The 17,837-nt window shown below is 40.0% G+C and overlaps 1 protein-coding gene across 1 annotated transcript in view; it reads left to right on the forward strand.

The window, feature by feature from the left end:
- ALK (ALK receptor tyrosine kinase) overlaps positions 1–17,837 on the forward strand; it is a 970,895-nt gene that overhangs the window by 273,397 nt on the left and 679,661 nt on the right. Inside the window, exon 2 of the mRNA XM_027850364.1 lies at positions 6,387–6,506. Coding sequence (XP_027706165.1) covers positions 6,387–6,506 — 120 coding nt within the window. The remainder of the gene's footprint in view (positions 1–6,386; positions 6,507–17,837) is intronic.

Here is a 17,837-nt window from a genome sequence, read left to right on the forward strand (position 1 = left end):
GAAATTGGCCTACTCATTTCTTATAGCACAATAGTATTGCATTACATTCCTATACCACAACTTGTTCAGCCATTCTCCAATTGATGGACATCCTCTCAATTTCCAATTCTTTGCCACCACAAAAAGAGCTGCTACAAATATTTTTGTACATGTGGGTCTTTTTCCCATTTGTATGATCTCTTTGGGATACAGACCTAGAAGTGATATTGCTGGGTCTGAATCCTGCTTCTGACACTTATTAGCAGTTTGAGCCTGGGCAAGTTACTTAACTTCTTCTGACCTCGGTTTCTTCATCTGGGAAATAGGCATAAGAATAATTCTTGGACTTACTACACAAGGATGTTTTTTAGAACCATTATGTTCATGTCATTTATTGTTATCAAATTGTCTTCATTCATTAAGCAGCACCTTTCTTCAAGAAGCTTATACTTTAATAAAGGAAGACAATACCTGTAGGAGAATGATGGCCAAGGAGGGAAATCACTTTGTCAGTTGTACAGAAAGATGGATTGGAAATATGACCTCTTTTTAATATAGTGTTTCTGTCTTTGTGCCTCCAGTACATAGCACAGTGCTGGGTACACTTCAAATGCTTCTTCACTGATTGATACCAACCACTGAGGAAGAGAGTAAATGGTGGGAGGAATTACTATTGTAGACATGCTTCTGGCATATATGGTGGAGCTGGTTATTAAAACAGAAGTGATGAGACTTTAAAAAAAAAGCTATGAAGAACAATAGAAATATTACAGAATTAGAAATTAGCAAATACTGTTCTAGTCTGTTTTTTTAAGTCAAAAAAGGTAGATTCTTTTAAAATATGGACTGTTGAGTTTGACTTTGATTCCTAGCAAAAGTCTAGAAAATATTAAAGAGAAGGTTTGAGTGCATTTGGAGAGGAAAACAGTGATTCTCTGTAAGACACACTCATTTCCTTTTATGACAGGACAACTAGGCTGGTAGAATACCATAGAACCAATCCATTTGAATTTCTTCTATGTTTTTTTTTCTTTTTAAAACATTTGTTTTTAACATTATTTTCTTTTTAAATGAGTTCCAAACCCTTTCCCTTCCTTCCACCACTACCTTGCCTATTAAAAAAGCAAGCAAAATGATATCAATTACATATGTGAAATCATGGAAAACATTTCAATATTAGATATAATCCCAAAAAAAAGCAAATAAAAAGAATTAAATAAGACAATTATACTTCAGTCTGTATTCAGAGTTCATCAGTTTTCTGTGTGAAGGTGGAGAGCATTCTTTCGTCATGAGTCTTGGAACTGTCTTGAATAATTGTATTGATCAGAGTAGTCTAGTCTTTCATAGTTGCTCATCATTAAACATTGCTGTTACTGTGCACGTCTCCCAGTTCTCACTCCACTTTGCTTCAGTTCATATAGACCTTGCCATGGATTTTTTTCTGAAACCACCTCTCCCCCTCATTTCTATTTATTTATTTGTTTGTTTATTTATTGTTTTCAACATTCACTTTTGTAACCCCTCATTTCTTATGGCACAATAATACTCTATCACAATCATATGCTATAACTTGTTCATCCATTCCTCAGTTAATGAGCATCCCCTCGATTTCTAATTCTTTGCCACCACAAAAAGAGCTGCTAATAATTTTTGTACATCTACATCTTTTTCCCTTTTGTTTGATCTCTTTGAGGTGTAGACTTAGTAGTGGTATTGCTGGGTCAAAGGGTTTGTACAGTTTTATAGCCCTTTGAGAATAGTTATAAATTGTTCTCCAAAATGATTGGACTAATTTGTAACTCCATCAGAAGTTTATTAGTGTACCTATTTTTCCTCATCCCCTCCAGCATTTATCATTTCTGATAAATGTGAGGTGGTACTTCAGAACTGTTTTAATTTGCATTTCTCTAATCAATAGTACTTTAGGGCATTTTTTCATATGACTATAGATACCTAATTTCTTCTTCTGTAAACTGCCTTGGTCATATCCTTTGAACCATTTATCAGTTGGGGAATTACTCTTATTTTTCTAAATTCGACTCAGCTATCTATGTATTTGAGAAGTGAGACCTTTATCAAAGAAATGTTCCCTTAATTTTTTTTATATTACTTCGTGTCTATAGTACCTTTAAGCAAAATGTAGTTTCCCCAATTATCTCTTTTAATTAGGTCTATTCTTGCTTTTGTTTTGTCTGAGATCGTGATTGCTAGCCGTGTCTTTTTAAACTTTAGCTGAAGCATAATAGATTCCACTCTAACCCTTTATTTTAACTCTGTATCTTTATGTTTCAAATGTGTGTCTTGTAAACAACATATTATTGGATTCTAATTTCTAATCCATTCTGCTGTCTACTTCCATTTTATGGGTGAACTCATCCTATTCACATTCACAGTTAGAATGATTAACTGTGTATTTCCTTCCTTCTTGTTTTCTTGTATTTATTCTCTCACCCTTTTGCTTCTGATCTCTGCTTCTCTTAATCCACCCTCCCCTTTATCATTCTCCTACTCCCATATCCCTTATCTCCTTCCACTCCTATTTCCATATTGGGTAAGATAAATTTCTATATAATATATGTGTGTATATATATTATATAAATATGTATGTGTGTGTGTGTATTCTTTCCTCTTTGAACCAATTCTGATGTGTGAGGTTCAAACATTGCCTATCACCTCCCCTCCCAACCCCATTTTCCTCTCTACTATAAAAGCTCATCCTTGATTACCTTTTTTAGGTGAGAAAAAATTTTTGCTTCTCCCTGGTGTATCCCTCTTTCTCATCCCTTTATTTTTTTAGATCATACCAACATAATTGACTCACACCTGTACCCTCTATTTATGTAGACTCCTTTCTAACTGCCCTAGTAGTGATAAAGTTTTTAGGAGTTATTTGGACTATCTTCCCATAGAGGAATGTAAACAATTTAACTATATCAAGTTCCTTATGATTACATTTTCATGGTTGCCTTTTTTATGCTTCTCTTAAGTCTTGTGTTTGAATATCAGATTTTCTATTCAGCCCTGGTCTTTGGACTAGGAATGCTTGAAAGTCTTCTATTTCATTAAATGTCCGTTTTCCCTCCTGAAAGATTATACTCAGTTTTGCTGGATAAGTTATTCTTGGTTATAATCCTAGCTCATTTGCCTCCTGGAATATCATATTCCAAGTCCTCCACTTCTTTAATGTGGAAGTTGGTCATTGTTGTCTGATCCTGACCGTGGCTCCATGATATTTGAACTATTTCTGTCCACTTGCAATGTTTTCTCCTTTACCTGAGAGCTCTGAGATGTCACTATGATATTCCTGGGAGTTTTCATTTTGGGATCTCTTTCAGGAGGTGATCAGTGGATTCTTTCAATTTCTATTTTACCCTCTGATTCTAGACTATTAGGGCAGTTTTCCTTTATAATTTTTTGAAAGATTATGTCTAGGCTCTTATTTTATTTATGGCTTTTAAATTGTCCAATAATTCTTAAATTATCTTTCCTCAATCTATTTTCTAGGTCAGTTGTTTTTTGATGAGATATTTCACATTTTCTTCTATTTTTTTCTTCTTTTGACTTTGCTTTATTGTTTCTTGATATGTCCACAGTCATTAGTTTCCACTTGCCCACTTCTAATTTTCAAGGAATTATTTTCTTCAGTGAGCTTTTGTACCTCTTTTTCCATTCAGGCAATTCTGTTTTTAAAAGAATTCTTCTTTTCAATGAATTTTTATGCATCTTTTACCACTGGGCCAATTCTGTTTTTAAGGTGTTATTTTCTTCAGTATTTTTTTTCATAGCATGCCTTTATATATTCTGAATTCAAGAGAAGGGCTTTTCATCATGCCTTCCCAGAATCAGACTTTTAAAATATCCAATTGGGGGATTTCATCAGTACAGTATAATGTACGTCCTCTTGAAAACTGGTCTCTCATTGACCATTTTCTGTTAGACATCCATTATCCTAGAACTGGCAAGGCTTCTAAAGACTAGAAACTGAGGTGGGACAAGTTGGTCTTGAAGCTATGGGACACTTCACTAGCGCTGTCATTGTTATGTAAGAGAGGTAGAGTAAAGGAAGAGCTTGGACTGATCCTACAGAGCTATGTTGACTACTGAAAGGACTCAGCTTAAAGATATGAACAGGATTAGACATGACAGTGAAACTACTCAACCATCCTAACATCAAGGAGACAATTCCAATCTCTACAAGTTTCTCTGAGCTCATGCTAAGCTAACTCAGTAATTTTCTTCAGTATTTTTGTGCCTCTTTTACCAAACTGTTTATTCTTTTTTCATAATTTTCTTGAATCACTCTCATTTCTTTTCCTAATTTTTCCTCTGTCACTCTTACCTCTTTCTTTAACTCTTCCAGGAATTCTTCCTGGGCTTGGCTCCAATTAGCATTTTTCTTTTAGGCTTTGCTTGTAGCTGTTTTCACATTGTTGTTTTCTTCTGAGTTTGTGTCTTAGTCTTCCCTGCCACTGTAGTAGCTTTTTATGGTCAATTTCTCCTCCTCCTTCTTTCATTTTTTTCCTGTCTATTTTTTGGCTTATAACTTTGTATTAAAGTTGCATTCTGCTCACCTGGGAATGAGGAGGCACTTTCCCAAGCTTCAGGTTTTTTGATACTGTTCTTTGCAGAGCTAGTTCAGGGTTTTTAGTGCTTCTAAAGTGTTGTGATCCAGGGAGAAATGTGGTCACTGCTCTCCTGATCTGTGCTCTGGTCTTTACCCAGGAAGGATCCCTGCTCCTCTGTAGCTACAAGTACTAGTGCTCCTCTTGGCCCTGGAACTCTGTCCAGGTACCCTATTCTCCTGCAGCCACAAGTGCTAGTGCTCCTCTCTGCTTTGGAGTTGCAACCAGGGCCCCTTCTCCCTTGTGAAAGACCACAGGTACTAGTACTTCTCTCTGCTCTGGAATTGTGACCCAGAACGAGGTATGAGCAATAGAGTTGCCAGTCAGTGCCAGCTGCACCCAGTGCCAGCCAGAGGTCCTCTGTAATCTCTTTCTGATCAGTTGTCCAATCCCCTTACTGTCTGTGGACTGAGAGCTCCTGAAACTACTGCTGTTTCTGGGCTGTCATGGCAGCCTCCAAGGCCCACAGCTGGTACTTCCGCTGCATTCTGGGCCAGCCCTCACACTGTTATCGGAGATCTCTCTTTCCAATTTCCTAGGTTGTCTTAGGCTGGGAAAATGCCTCCTTCTGACCTTTTGTTGACTCTGCTACTCCAAAATTTGATTTGAGGAATTATTTTAAAGTTGTTTGGAGAAGAATATCAGTAGAGTTCAGCTGGCTTGCTGCCTGTACTCTGCCATCTTGACTCCATTGAATGTCTTCTTTGACAAAGATTTTCATAATATCTTCATGGATAAGATGGAAGAATGTGGACTGGGTAAAAAAAAAACTATGGATTGAAAACTGGTTAAGTGACTAGACTCAAAAGAATGGTAACAAATGAATTACTGTCAACCTGGAGGGAGGACTGTAGTCAGTGCAATGCCCCCAGACACCTGTTCTTGGCCTTTATTTATTTATTTATTTATTTATTTATTTGCTCATCTCTTCTTTTTTTTTTAAATCAATGATTAGGTAAATCATAGACAGTGCTTATGAAATATGTGGATTGTTCAAATTGAAGCAGGATGGCAGAGACATTGAATAACAGAATTGAGATCCAAAAAACCTTCAAACTGGCTGAATAATTAGCTGAATCTATTAAAATGAAATTAGGAAGAGTAAAGAAAAACCCGATATTTGGGGCCAAAAGTAAGCAATACAAACAGAATGAGAAAGGGCAGGGCATTCTTATACACCCATTCCCCTGAAAAATATCTTGGGATTCTAGTGAACACCAAACTCAATATGAATCAACATTACAGCTGCTGGAAAAGGTAATTCAGATAAAGGCTGCATTAACGAAGGGTACCCCCTCTTTAAAGAGTGGTCATCACCCTGCTGTACTCTGTCCTGGTCAGACTATATGCATTCAAAACAGTAATAGTACCAATTCTATGACTATTATTAGCTTCAGTGGAACTTCCATTTCCAATCTCATTTTATTTCCATAGAGGAGATAGCACATTTCTATGAGGTGATAGTATAAATATAATTATTCCTATTCTGCTGATGAAGAAACTGAGGCTTAAAGAAATTAAGTGGCCTTCCCAAGGTCACACAGCTGGTCACCTTCTTCATCTGCTGAAATGGGATAATATTTCTCATTGGTACTGTGGGATGTCCATCTTTCTCTCTGTGGTTTCTAGCATGAGGTACTATGCAGTTCCTAGCACAGATGTGGTACTTAATTTTTTAAATCGGACTTAATTAGACATCTGTAAGTCCTTACAATTGTTTCTAGAAACCATCAACAGACAGCACATTAATTAGTATTTTTTCTTTATTTTTTTAATATACAGCTCCAAGCTCCCTGGAATCTTCTACAAAGGTCCCTGCTCTCACTCCAGAACCCTTTATCTGGAACCTAACATGGATCATGAAAGACTCTCCCCCTTTCCTTTCTCAACGTAGCCGCTATGGTAAGTGAGTTTCTAAGGGATATTTTGAACAGTTATGTCAGTCTCATAATTAAGGAAAATTGAAAGTAATAGCCAGTGGAGTGGGCTTCAAATTACCATACATCTTTTAGTGCTCCATAGGTCTTGGACGCAACCCTAAAATGAACTTGCAAGCGAAACAATTTAGAAATGGGTGAAGTCGGTGTTTGGCGTTCTCCCTAGTCCACTCACCTGTTGGCATCTGCCATCATCTGGTTTGGGGATTAAAAAAATCTGAGATAACAACCTGGCTCTGCCACTTATCGTGGGTGTGTGTGTGTGCTCGCACGCACGCGTGCGTTTGTACAACCTTAGGAAAGTCACTGAAACTTTATGGGTTTTATGTATTTTACCTGAACAATGAAGCAGTTGAATTAGAATGACTTCTAAGGCCCCTTCCAACTGCTATTCCTAGGATTCGATGATTCCCAGTGTATGTTAAGGCACTCACCTAGGCCCCTTCTCAACCTAAGCATGCTTTCTTTGCATTGCTGATCTCCCTCATGTAGCAACTTCCTCTGCCTTCACCATCCTAAGGCTTTGCTATTGCCTGTTCTCTCAGCAACAGCAGCAGCACCACCACTATCATCCCTTTGTTGGAATTTTACTACTTTCCTTTTGTCTTATGCCTTTAGGTTCAGAGGAGCTCACCAGCTACTCTGACAAAATAATCCTTCTTTGTAGTCATAGTAACATGCATCCATTTTAACTTCGGTCTCTTAGAGCACTGGTATCAAATGGAGATGGGAACCAATAGTCCATCCATAAGGATTCCTCTGGGCTGCATATTGACTGAGTTTTAAAACGTAATGTTGTCTATGTTTCATGGCATTTTTATTTTGTTAAACATATTTCCTAGTTATATTTTAATTTTGTGCCAGCTGCACTCAGCCGTGTGGTAGGGTGTTTGACACCTCTGTTTTAGATATATCCTCTAATTTGTCAGTGATTGAAATGATCTGAATTTCAAGGGGAGGGGGAAACTGGCACTTTGAGAAGCATTTGGAAGTAGGTAGTTCATCCAATGTTTCATCCAAACCATAGGTCAAAGTAGGCTATCCACTTCTCTTTCAGGTAGAGTCAAGCCATTGTGCTAATAACAAGCATGTTTAATTGGTGTTTGGTTCCTCCTCCCTGGACTTCATCCCAACCACAGCCATAACTAGCAATTTGGGCAATCAAGGCAAACAACTTGAAATATGTAGCAGCCATGTCCTCAATCGACTTTGTAATTCATGATCTAAAAATAATGCAAGAATAAAACAAATTCAGCATGTAAGAGGGAGAATTTGCTCACGGTGGGTTAGTTCTACAATGCAGAAGCATTGTAGTTCTGTCTTCTAAATGGATGCCATTGTGTCAGTCCATATGGGCTCACCCTGGTTGATCACCACTCTGATCCTGACACTGCATTAATAGTCATTGGCATTCTGGGAGCAACTGTCCAAAAGAGTTTCACAAGCCCCAATGAAATCCCAAAACAGTGTTGTTACCCATCTAAAGAGACCTATTCAAAACTTTCTCCACAGAAAGGAAAAGTGATTCTCAGGAGAGGAGCAATTGTGTGATGGTAGGATCTTAGAAGTCATCAAATCCAACCTTCTACTGTACTCTATCCTCATTTTTTTACAAAAACCCCAAGAGCTGGTCACCTCATTTCAGCTTTAATGTTTCTATTGATTGTGATTTTATTATCTCAATTTGGTATACTGTCCATCTCAAATTCCTGAGCCTGATTCAGGCTTCCTTCCTATGTTCCCTAACCTTTAGTTACACATCCCTAATACTGACAAACCACCCATGAGATCTACTTTAAAATATCCCTCTTCCCCACTTCACAACTGAACTCAATTTATGCTCATGTGTCTACACTATGCAAGATGATAGGAGTAGACTGCTCTCTCTAGTGGACTCCTGTTGTCAGCATCTTGGCTCTAAGGGAAGCCAGGGCTTGTTGACTGTTATTTCTAAGCTGGTCACTCATAGAAAAACTGGGACGTGAGTCAGACCACTTAGCTTCTAGGTCCCCCTCAACCATTCACTGGATGTATGACTTCAAAGGAAATATTTCTCCTCTGTGAGTCTCAGTCAAAATTATATCATTATTAGATTGTTATTAAAATAGTAGTCTCTCTTTAATGTTCAGTGTGTGTGTGTGTGTGTGTGTGTAAGGATGTCAATTTAATGAAGTTGATTAAAATTAAGAGGATTAATTTTAACTTAATGAGGAACATTTCCTAATTTCATATTTAGGTCTTATGAATCTATAAACTGGCCAGCTTCCTTATCCTAAGTAACATTCTGTTTTTTCCCTTTTGGAAAAAGGAGAAAATCAAGGCTTCTGGCCAAATGCAGTTCAAGCACTCAGGTATAACTGCTATAGTCAGTTTCATTATTATTGTCTGGTAGTAACTATTATCTCATCATTGCCAAGATAGCCAAACATCTTGATGGTTTCAATCTTTCTACCACATTCTTACTCAGGAGTAACTAAGTCAGTCAGCCAGGACCACTGGAGATGGACTTTTTCGGACTCATCCCAAAAGCCTGGAGGTTAAATCACTCACTCTACAGAGCGAACCAGTGGTAAAGTTCAGGTTAGACCTCCTGTTCCCATATTCCTCTGTGATCTGATAGAGACATCAGGAAGGGTTCAGGGCCATAAATCAACACCTGTCAAGAGCTATAGAGGAGACATTTTCAGAAATGTTAATAACTTCATTAATTTCAAGACCTCAGACTTGGATGGAAGGGTTTAGTCAGACTATTTCAGCCTGAAGGGGTAATTTTTCAGACAGTGATAAGTAACTAAGGCTTAACAAGTGGATATAGCCACTTTAAGTGGAACATAACTTTCTGTGGATATTGCCTATAGATACTTCTCCATGGGTTAAGCTTTTTTAGCCAGACCCAAGACTAGAATGAGGAAAATGAAACTTTATTCCAGGGTGATATCATCTGTGAAGAACTGCTTCCTTCTCAAGAACATTCACTTTCTCCCTTCAGAAATCACTATGCCCCACTACCCCTCACCTACAAGTCAAACCCTGTTATTCACACATACACACACACACACACACACACACACACACACCCCCATCCACCCATCTCCCAACCCCCAGGCTCCCAACCTTCTTGGTAATGAGGATCTATCCACTTCTTCCACTGTTTTTCCCCAAAGTGAAAATATTCCTAGATGCAGCTTTCCTACTACTACTAGCTGGTGGTCTGGTAGGTGGCGGGTCAGAATAGCCAGTTAAGAAAGTGAGCCTAGTATGTAATGCCATGGGCGGCAGATAGCCCTGTCCATTTCTAAGCAAAGTGTCAGCCCCAGATTGACTGCAGCTCTTTCCCACCAGTGTTTTATGAGGAAAGATGAGGTGGAGAGAGGCTAATAAGATTTACTCACCCCCAGCCTGTAATTATCTGCTTGAGGAAAAAGTTTGACCTACCTTTTTGAAGGCTCTCCATATTTCTTCTAATTTACGTTGGGGCCTTTTATGTTGGAGGATATATATTTTCTTCAGTGGCATTTGGTATCGGATTCCAGCTCTTACTTGTCTCGAGGTGTGAGTGACGGGGGCTTCGCTAATTTCATCTTCTGGAAACAGAGAGCAGCCCATCTCTCCCTCGGGGCTCTGATGGAGGCCATCTCAGAAAGTTTTTCCTTTGCCTTTTTATCATCAGCTCCTGATGCCTGTAGACTTATTTATAGGCCTGTCTAAAAGACTGGGTCCCAATTGCCTATCCAGATAGAAATCAGTTCCACCAGCAGCAGCAGGTGGTGAGAGATTAAGGACACTGAGTTTATTGAAAAGGAGTTTTGATCACTAAGAATTCCAGAGACAAAGAAATGGAAGGCCTGAAGTCCAAAATCCCCTGCCAACTGGCGTTCCCTTACATTCAGCTATGCTGGTGTCCAGTAAATTCAGGTCAAACTGACCAGAGGGCAGCTAGGTGGCACAATGGATAGAGCACTGGCCCTAGAGTCAGGAATACTCATCTTCCTGAGTTCAAATCTGGCCTCAGATACTTACTAGCTGCGTGACCCTGGGCAAGTCACTTAACCCTGTTTGCCTCAGTTCCCTCATCTGTAAATGAGTTGGAGGAGGAAATGGCAAACCACTCCAGTATCTCTGCCAAGAAGACCCCAAAATGGGATCACCAAGAATTCGACATGACTGAAAAAATGACTGAATGCAAACTGACCAGAACTAACTAGGCTAATGCTTGTGGGGGATGTTCAATGCCCTGAGCACAGTTTGGACTGACTGATACAGGCTGAATCCCAGGACCTTTGATATCCTGTGCAAGCTTTCTCTGGGCCTCAGTTTCCTCCTTTGTAAAATGAGGAGGTTGCATGAGATCATTTCCAGCTCTAACATTCTGTGGTCTCTAGAATTCTAAGACTTCATGGCCCCTAAGTGGGGCCATACCAAGAGGCAGAATATAAAGTGGAAAGTGCATGGGGTGTAGAGTCAAAGGCCCTAGGCCCACATTCCAGATCTAACACTACCTAAGTAACCTTGGGAAAGTCATTTAGTCTCTGTGGACCTCAATTACTTCATTCTCACAATGAGGGGGTTGGACCAGGTAACCCTCTAAGGGCCTTTTCTAAGATGCCATGAGCTTAAAATAAGGAAATTAGCTTCCTCTCTATGCCTAAGGTACAGGATGCCCAGAACCAATTTGTACATAATTCTCTCTGAGGCACAACAGCATCTCCTTGTCACCCTCATAGCTCTGATTCTTCTAGGACAGCTTCCTATTTCAACTAATTATTCTTGCTAACGAGGTGTTCTGGGAAGCCCAGCATAGTGGATAGAAAAGCTAGGAAGACCAGAGTCCAAGTTTTGCCTCTAACACATACTAGCTGTGTGACTCTGGGTAAGTCACTTTCTGCTTCAGTCCCTCAGAGACTTTCTAAGGCTGTCATGTGCACAGCAGGTGTACATCTGCTGGAATGTTCTTTACTTGTGACTCTGCATACCAATGATATGATGGGTCTGGTGTAAAGCAAAATAACCTATGTGCTTCCTAAGCTACTTGTCAATCACTGGGAGTTTCTTGTTGTTGTTCAGTCATATCCAACTCTTCATGGCCCCATTCAGGGGTTTTATTTTTGGTAAAGATATTGGAGTGGTTTGCCATTCCCTTCCCCAGATCATTTTATGATAAAAAAACTGACGCAAACAAGGTTAAGTGACTTGCCCAGGGTCACACAGCTAGAAAGTACCTGAGGCCAAATTTGAACTAGACTCTTTCTGACTCCAGGCCCATAGCTCTGTCCACTGTGCCACCTAGCTGCCCCAGAGATTTTCTTAGTCAACAGGATCTTATTAGTCACTTAGTTGCCTGACACTGTGGTAAGTGCCAGAGATATAAAGAAAGGCAAGAACATGGTCCATGATCTGAAGCAGCTCACATTCTAATGGGGAAGAAAACATGCAAACAACCTTGTACACATGACATCAGGGGTGTTAAACAAGTAGAAATGGGCCCACTAATCTGTACCTAAGGATTCCAGAGGGCTGCACATCGGCAATTTTTTAATGTAATGTTATCTGTGCTTTATAGTATTTTTATTTTGTTAAATATTTCCCAATTCTATTTTAATCTGATGCTTGCCACACTTGGGAGGGTTGCAGGCCTCAAGGCCACATGTTTGACCACCTCTGTAGAAGATATGTACAATATAAATTAAAGGTAATTTTAAAGGTAAGGGACTAGTGGTAGGTAAGCATGGCCTCCTGCACAGGGCAGGATTTGAAGTGAGCATGGAAGGAAGCCAGGGTAGCTAGGAGTTAGAGGTGAGGAAGGAGAACATTCTAAGAATGGGGGGCTATGTGTAGTGGGGAACAGCTACTGCAAATGCACCAAGTCCAGAGATGCAGCACCTTGTGGGAAGAATGGCTAGTGGGCCAGTATAGGTGGCTAATAGCACACATGGAAGGGAGTCAAATGCAAGAAGGCTAGACAGGTAGGCAGGGGTCAGGTTATGAAGGGCTTCAAATGACAAGCAGAGGATTTTATATTTGTTTCTGGAAGAAATGGAGAGCCAGTGGAGTCTATTGAGTAGGGGGAGTGACGCAGTCAGACCTTGTAAGCTGAAGGGAGGGTGTATCAGATTGGGAGAGCCTTGAGTCAGGGAGACCAGTTAGAAGGCTATTGAGATAGTCTAGGCCAGGTCTTCTTAAACTTTTTCCACTCCATATCTCTTCAGTGCTTCTTAAACTATGGGTCGCTACTCCATGTCTACAGTTTAAGAAGCCCTGGACTCCAGGCAAGAGATGAAGAGAACCCTTAAACTGTAGTGGAGAAATGGGGCCATCTCAAAGAGATGCCATGGTGGTAAAAATGCCCGGATTTGATAACAGATTAGATAGGTGAAGTGACTGCCGCTGAGGAGTGTTATACCGTTTAAGGAATGCATGTGCTATATTTTTATGCCCTCTGTATTTTGCTGCTTAGGGGCAAAGCCCTAGTTATCTCACCCTAGCTGCAGCTGTGTTGAGAGAGCTCTTATTGGCTATTGAATGAAACTTCTACTAAAACTTCTGCTTTCAGGTCTATAGGGACCCGTGCAATTTTGTGACTATTGCTTTAGAAGAAGAGGAAAAATTAGTAAATTAGACTTTTTTTAATTGCTTCCCCCCTGTCCTATTAATGTATCAATTTATTTGACAGGATAGTCAAATTTATAGATAGCTAGATAGATAGTAATAGTTTTAAAGCCAATCACGAAACCAAGAAGGGGAAACAAAAAAGGCCTACCGTTCCCTATGGGGTTGGCATCACTGTCTTCGGCAAAGAGAAGGTTTGATCACAGTTCTAAAATTACACATTAATATGCCTGGCAGCAATCACCATCTGCACTCTCAGCAGCCAGACTTCAAAGTGAAGTGGTTTCCTTCTCCTTCGTGTGTGTCTCATCAGGGCCAAAAAAGAGTCCTCATCACCTGCTCTACCAGGAGACTTCCTTGGCTCCCTTTACATTCTGTTCTTAGCCTTGTTCTCATGAGCCATGTGACGGTATTCTTTCCTTGCCCCTGACTCAGTGAATTGGTCGATATCACAAAGCTAGAAAGATTCAGAGGTGGGATTCAAACCAGGTCTTTCTGACTCCCGCTCTAACACTCTATTCACTATCCCATGTTGCCTCTCTAAGAACCTAACAACAAAATCACGCTAGGACTCTGAAGAGCCAGGGAACACTTGCAGGTCTTTCTGCAGGATGAGGGCCCTTACTGCAGTAGGACGGCATAAGAACATAAGAAGAGAGGGAAGGGAATAAGCATTTATCAAGTGCCTGCTGTGTACCATAGACTGTGGTAAGCATTTTACAAATCTTATCTCATTTGATCTTGTAACATGGTGGCCATAGATTTCAAGCTAGAAGGGACCTTAGAGTCCAACCCTGTTATTTTACAGGTGAGGAAAATGAAGGCCAAAAAAGGTTAAATTACTTGCCCAGGGTCACAGAGTTAGTGTCAGACAGCATTGGAACCTAGATTCTCTTGACTCCAAATCCAGTCCACTTTCTACTGTACTGTGCTGCTGTCTCCACTTGTGGGCTCTCCACTGATCCAGTTTATGCCTCCAGAAGCTCCATCTGTTCCTTCTCAAATGGGCATTTTTTGGTTTTTTTTTTGGTGAGGCAATTGGGGTTAAGTGACTTGCCTAGAGTCATGCAGCTAGTGAGTATTATGTGTCTGAGGCTGAATTTGCACTCAGTTTCTCCTGACTCCAGGGCCGGTGCTCTATCCACTGCACCACCTAGTTGCCCCCCAAATGGGCATTTCTTTAAGTTAGTGAAGAGCTGGTGTTGCCATAGTTGCTCAAGATGGCTCAGACCAATTGGAATTCTGATAAGATCCCAGGAATAAAAGAGAATATCATTGAGATAAGGTACCACTCCCTGGCCTAAAGAGATTGTTTTACCTTCAAATTTTCAAGGAGGGATAAAAGCATTCCTGTGCCTCAGTGTTTCAAAGCTACATGAACTTGGTATTTCAAGACTGAAAAATGGAGAGGCCATGGACATGTTTTCTAAGTCAGACCCATAGGAGGAAGGTTGGTCTCCTGGGCTACTATCCTTATTGATTGTGTGGATTGCCTCTGCACTGGGATGGCACAGGATCTCTAGAGTACTGTCTGTGTCTGAGTTAACAATGAGTCCTGGGGGACCCCTGAGTCCTCTATAGAAAGAGCCTGCAATACTCAAGGGACTGCAATTCCGTTTCAAGAGTCAGAAAGAGATGAGTTTAGGGGAAGGGGACATAGTGAGTGAATAGGAGGGCTTTCTACCCTGGTAAGGAAGAATAGTCCATAAGTGTCTCCTTGCCTTGGGGGCACTCTGGAACCAAGCAATAAGGGTAGGCCATGCATAGTATCCCTTGAGCTATACCAGCACCCTAGCTTCATACCTCCCTCTAGATGAACTGGATGAGCCCTGGGGGATCTGAAAAAAGGTTGACTGTAGCTTGTGAGAATCAATGCACATTCTTAGATATTTGAGTGGATCCATGACGTCACTGATAGGGACATTCACTCCAGTGATATCGATTCCAATGGTGTCAAATCCAAATAGAAATGAATCCCTGCAGGTTGCATATTGACTTAGAAAGCCACAAATTAACACTATCTATGTTTTGTTGTAATTTATTTATTTTATTAAACATTTCCCAGTTACCTTTTAAGCAGATAACACTGGAGAATGCCTTCTCATCCCATGAGACTTTTGTCGTGTCCTCTGAGGAGTCTCTCTAATGTTCTGGGGAAATTCCTCTGAATACCTTGCCCTTGTTTTGATATCAGTGGAGCACATGGGCAGTTGGTGCATCTCTTTATTACCTTTTGCTTTCATACCACAGTTCACCCACCTCTTTCCAGTCATACATCTCTCTGATGGTATCTTTACTTCTCCAGGGCAGCTTTTTGTTGATATTTTTCCATCTATTCACATCCACCATGTGCTCCTTCATTGCCTTTTGGATGGCCTATAACTTTAATTTGTCAGAGTGTGGTATTCCGCGTATTTTAATCATACAACATCATTAGAAGAATGTTGATCTTTAAAATATGAGCCTTTGTTCCAAAGAGAAGCTTGTTGGCATTATAAGAACTGTGAAATTTCTCCAAAACAATCCATCCTTCTCCCCTCATCAATGCTTTTCATAGTCAACACCCAATATATGAAATGGAATTTTATATTCTCTGAACCTTTCAGTCAGTTGTGGGACTTTAAAGAAGGAAGGAAACAGGCATTTATTTGTTGTTGTTCAGTTGTGTCTGAGTCTTTGTGACCCCATGGACCATAGCATACCAGGCCTTTCTGTCCTCCACTATCTCTCAAAGTCTGTCCAAGCTAACATTTGTTGCTTCCATGACACTATCATCCATCTCATCCTCTGCCATCTCCTTCTCCTTATGCTTTCAATTTTTCTCAACATCAGGGTCTTTTCCAATGAGTCCAATCTTGTCGTTTTTGTGGCCGAAGTATTTGAGCTTCAGTTTCAGTATTTGACCTTCAAATACTAAAGACATGAATAGTCTGAATTAATTTCTTTAGGTATTGACTGGTTTGATCTCCTTGCTGTCCAAGGGGTTCTCAAAAGTCTTCTCCAGCACCATGATTCAAAAATGTTGATTCTGTGGTACTTAGCTTTCCTTATAGTCTAACTCTCACAGCCATACTTCACTACTGGAAATACCATAGCTTTGACAATACAGACCTTTGTCAGCAAGGTAATGTGTCTGCTTTTTAGTACACTGTGCAGATTTGCCATAGCTTTCCTTCCAACGAACAAGCGTCTTTTAATTTTGTCGCTACGGTTACTGACTGCAGTGATCTAATCTGACACTGCTTCCATTTTTTCTCCCGCTACTTGCCAGGAAGTGATGGGGCCAGTTGCCACGATCTCAGTGATTTTGTTTTTTTAATGTTAAGTTTCAAGCCAATTTTTATACTCTTCACTTTCACCCTTATCAAGAGGCTTCTTAATTCTTCTTTACTTTCTGCTGTCAGAGTGATATTATCTGCATATCTGAAATTGTTGATATTTTTCCCAGAATCCTTAATTCCAGCTTTTTATTCATCCAACCTAGCATGATGGCATCCAGCCTAACATGATGTACTCTGCATATAAGTTAAATAAATAAGGTGACAGTGTACAGCCTTGTTGTACTCCTTCCCCTGTCTTAAACCAATCAGTTGTTCCACGTTAGGTTCTAACTGTTGCTTCTTGACCCACGTACAGGTTCCTCAGGAGACAAGTAAGATGATCTGGGACTCCCATCTCTTTGAGGACTTGCTTCATTTTGTTGTGATCCACACAGTCAAAGGCTTTAGTGTAGTCAATGAAACAGAAGTAGATGTGTTTCGGAATTCTCTTTGCTTTTTCCATAACCCAGTGAATATTGACCATCAAGCCTCTAGTCCCTTTGCCTCTTCAAAAACTAGCCTTCTCTTCTGGTAATTCTCAGTTCACATATTGCTGAAGCCTAGCTTGCAGAATCCTAAGCACAACCTTGTCAACATGTGAAATTACTACAGTCGTTCAGTAATTTGAACATTCTTTGGCATTGTCCATCTTTAGGACTGGCATAGTGTCAATGCCATAGCAAATTTTCTGGCATAGTGAGTATGGCATTTTAACAGCATCATTTTTTAGGATTTTAAATAGCTCAGCTGGAATTCCTCACCTCCATTACCCTTATTGTTAGCAATCCTTTCTAAGGCCCACTTGATTTTATTCTCCAGGATGTCTGGCTCTAGCTCAATAACCACACCCTCACGGTTATTGGTAATGTTAGGATCTTTCTTGTATAGTCTTTCTATACGGTCTTATCACCTCTTCTTAATCTCTTCTACTTCTGTTAAGTCTCTACCATTTTTGTCTTTTATAATGCCCATTTTGCAAGTAACATTCCCTTCATATCTCTAATTGTCTTGAAGAGATGTCTTGACTTTTCTATTCTATTGTTTTCTTCTATTTCTTTGCATTGCTCATTTAAAAAAACCTTATCTCACCTTGCTATTCTCTGGAATTCTGCCAGGTACTGTGTTAAATTCTTTACAAATATTATCTATATGATCCTTACAACAACTCTGAGAGGTAATTGCTATTATTCTACAGCTAAGGAAACTTAGTCAGACAAGTTAAGTGACTTGCCCAGAGTCACACAGCTAGTAAGCGCCTGAAGCCAGATTTGAACTTAGGTCTTCCTGACTCCAGGGCCAGCGTTCTATCCACTGTACCACCTGGCTGCTTCAATGCTATAGACCGTTATCTGAGAAAGTCAGCCTATTTT

This window comes from Vombatus ursinus, unplaced genomic scaffold (assembly GCF_900497805.2).
Source record: "Vombatus ursinus unplaced genomic scaffold, bare-nosed wombat genome assembly UNPS02009062.1, whole genome shotgun sequence".
Taxonomy (NCBI): Eukaryota; Metazoa; Chordata; class Mammalia; order Diprotodontia; family Vombatidae; genus Vombatus; species Vombatus ursinus.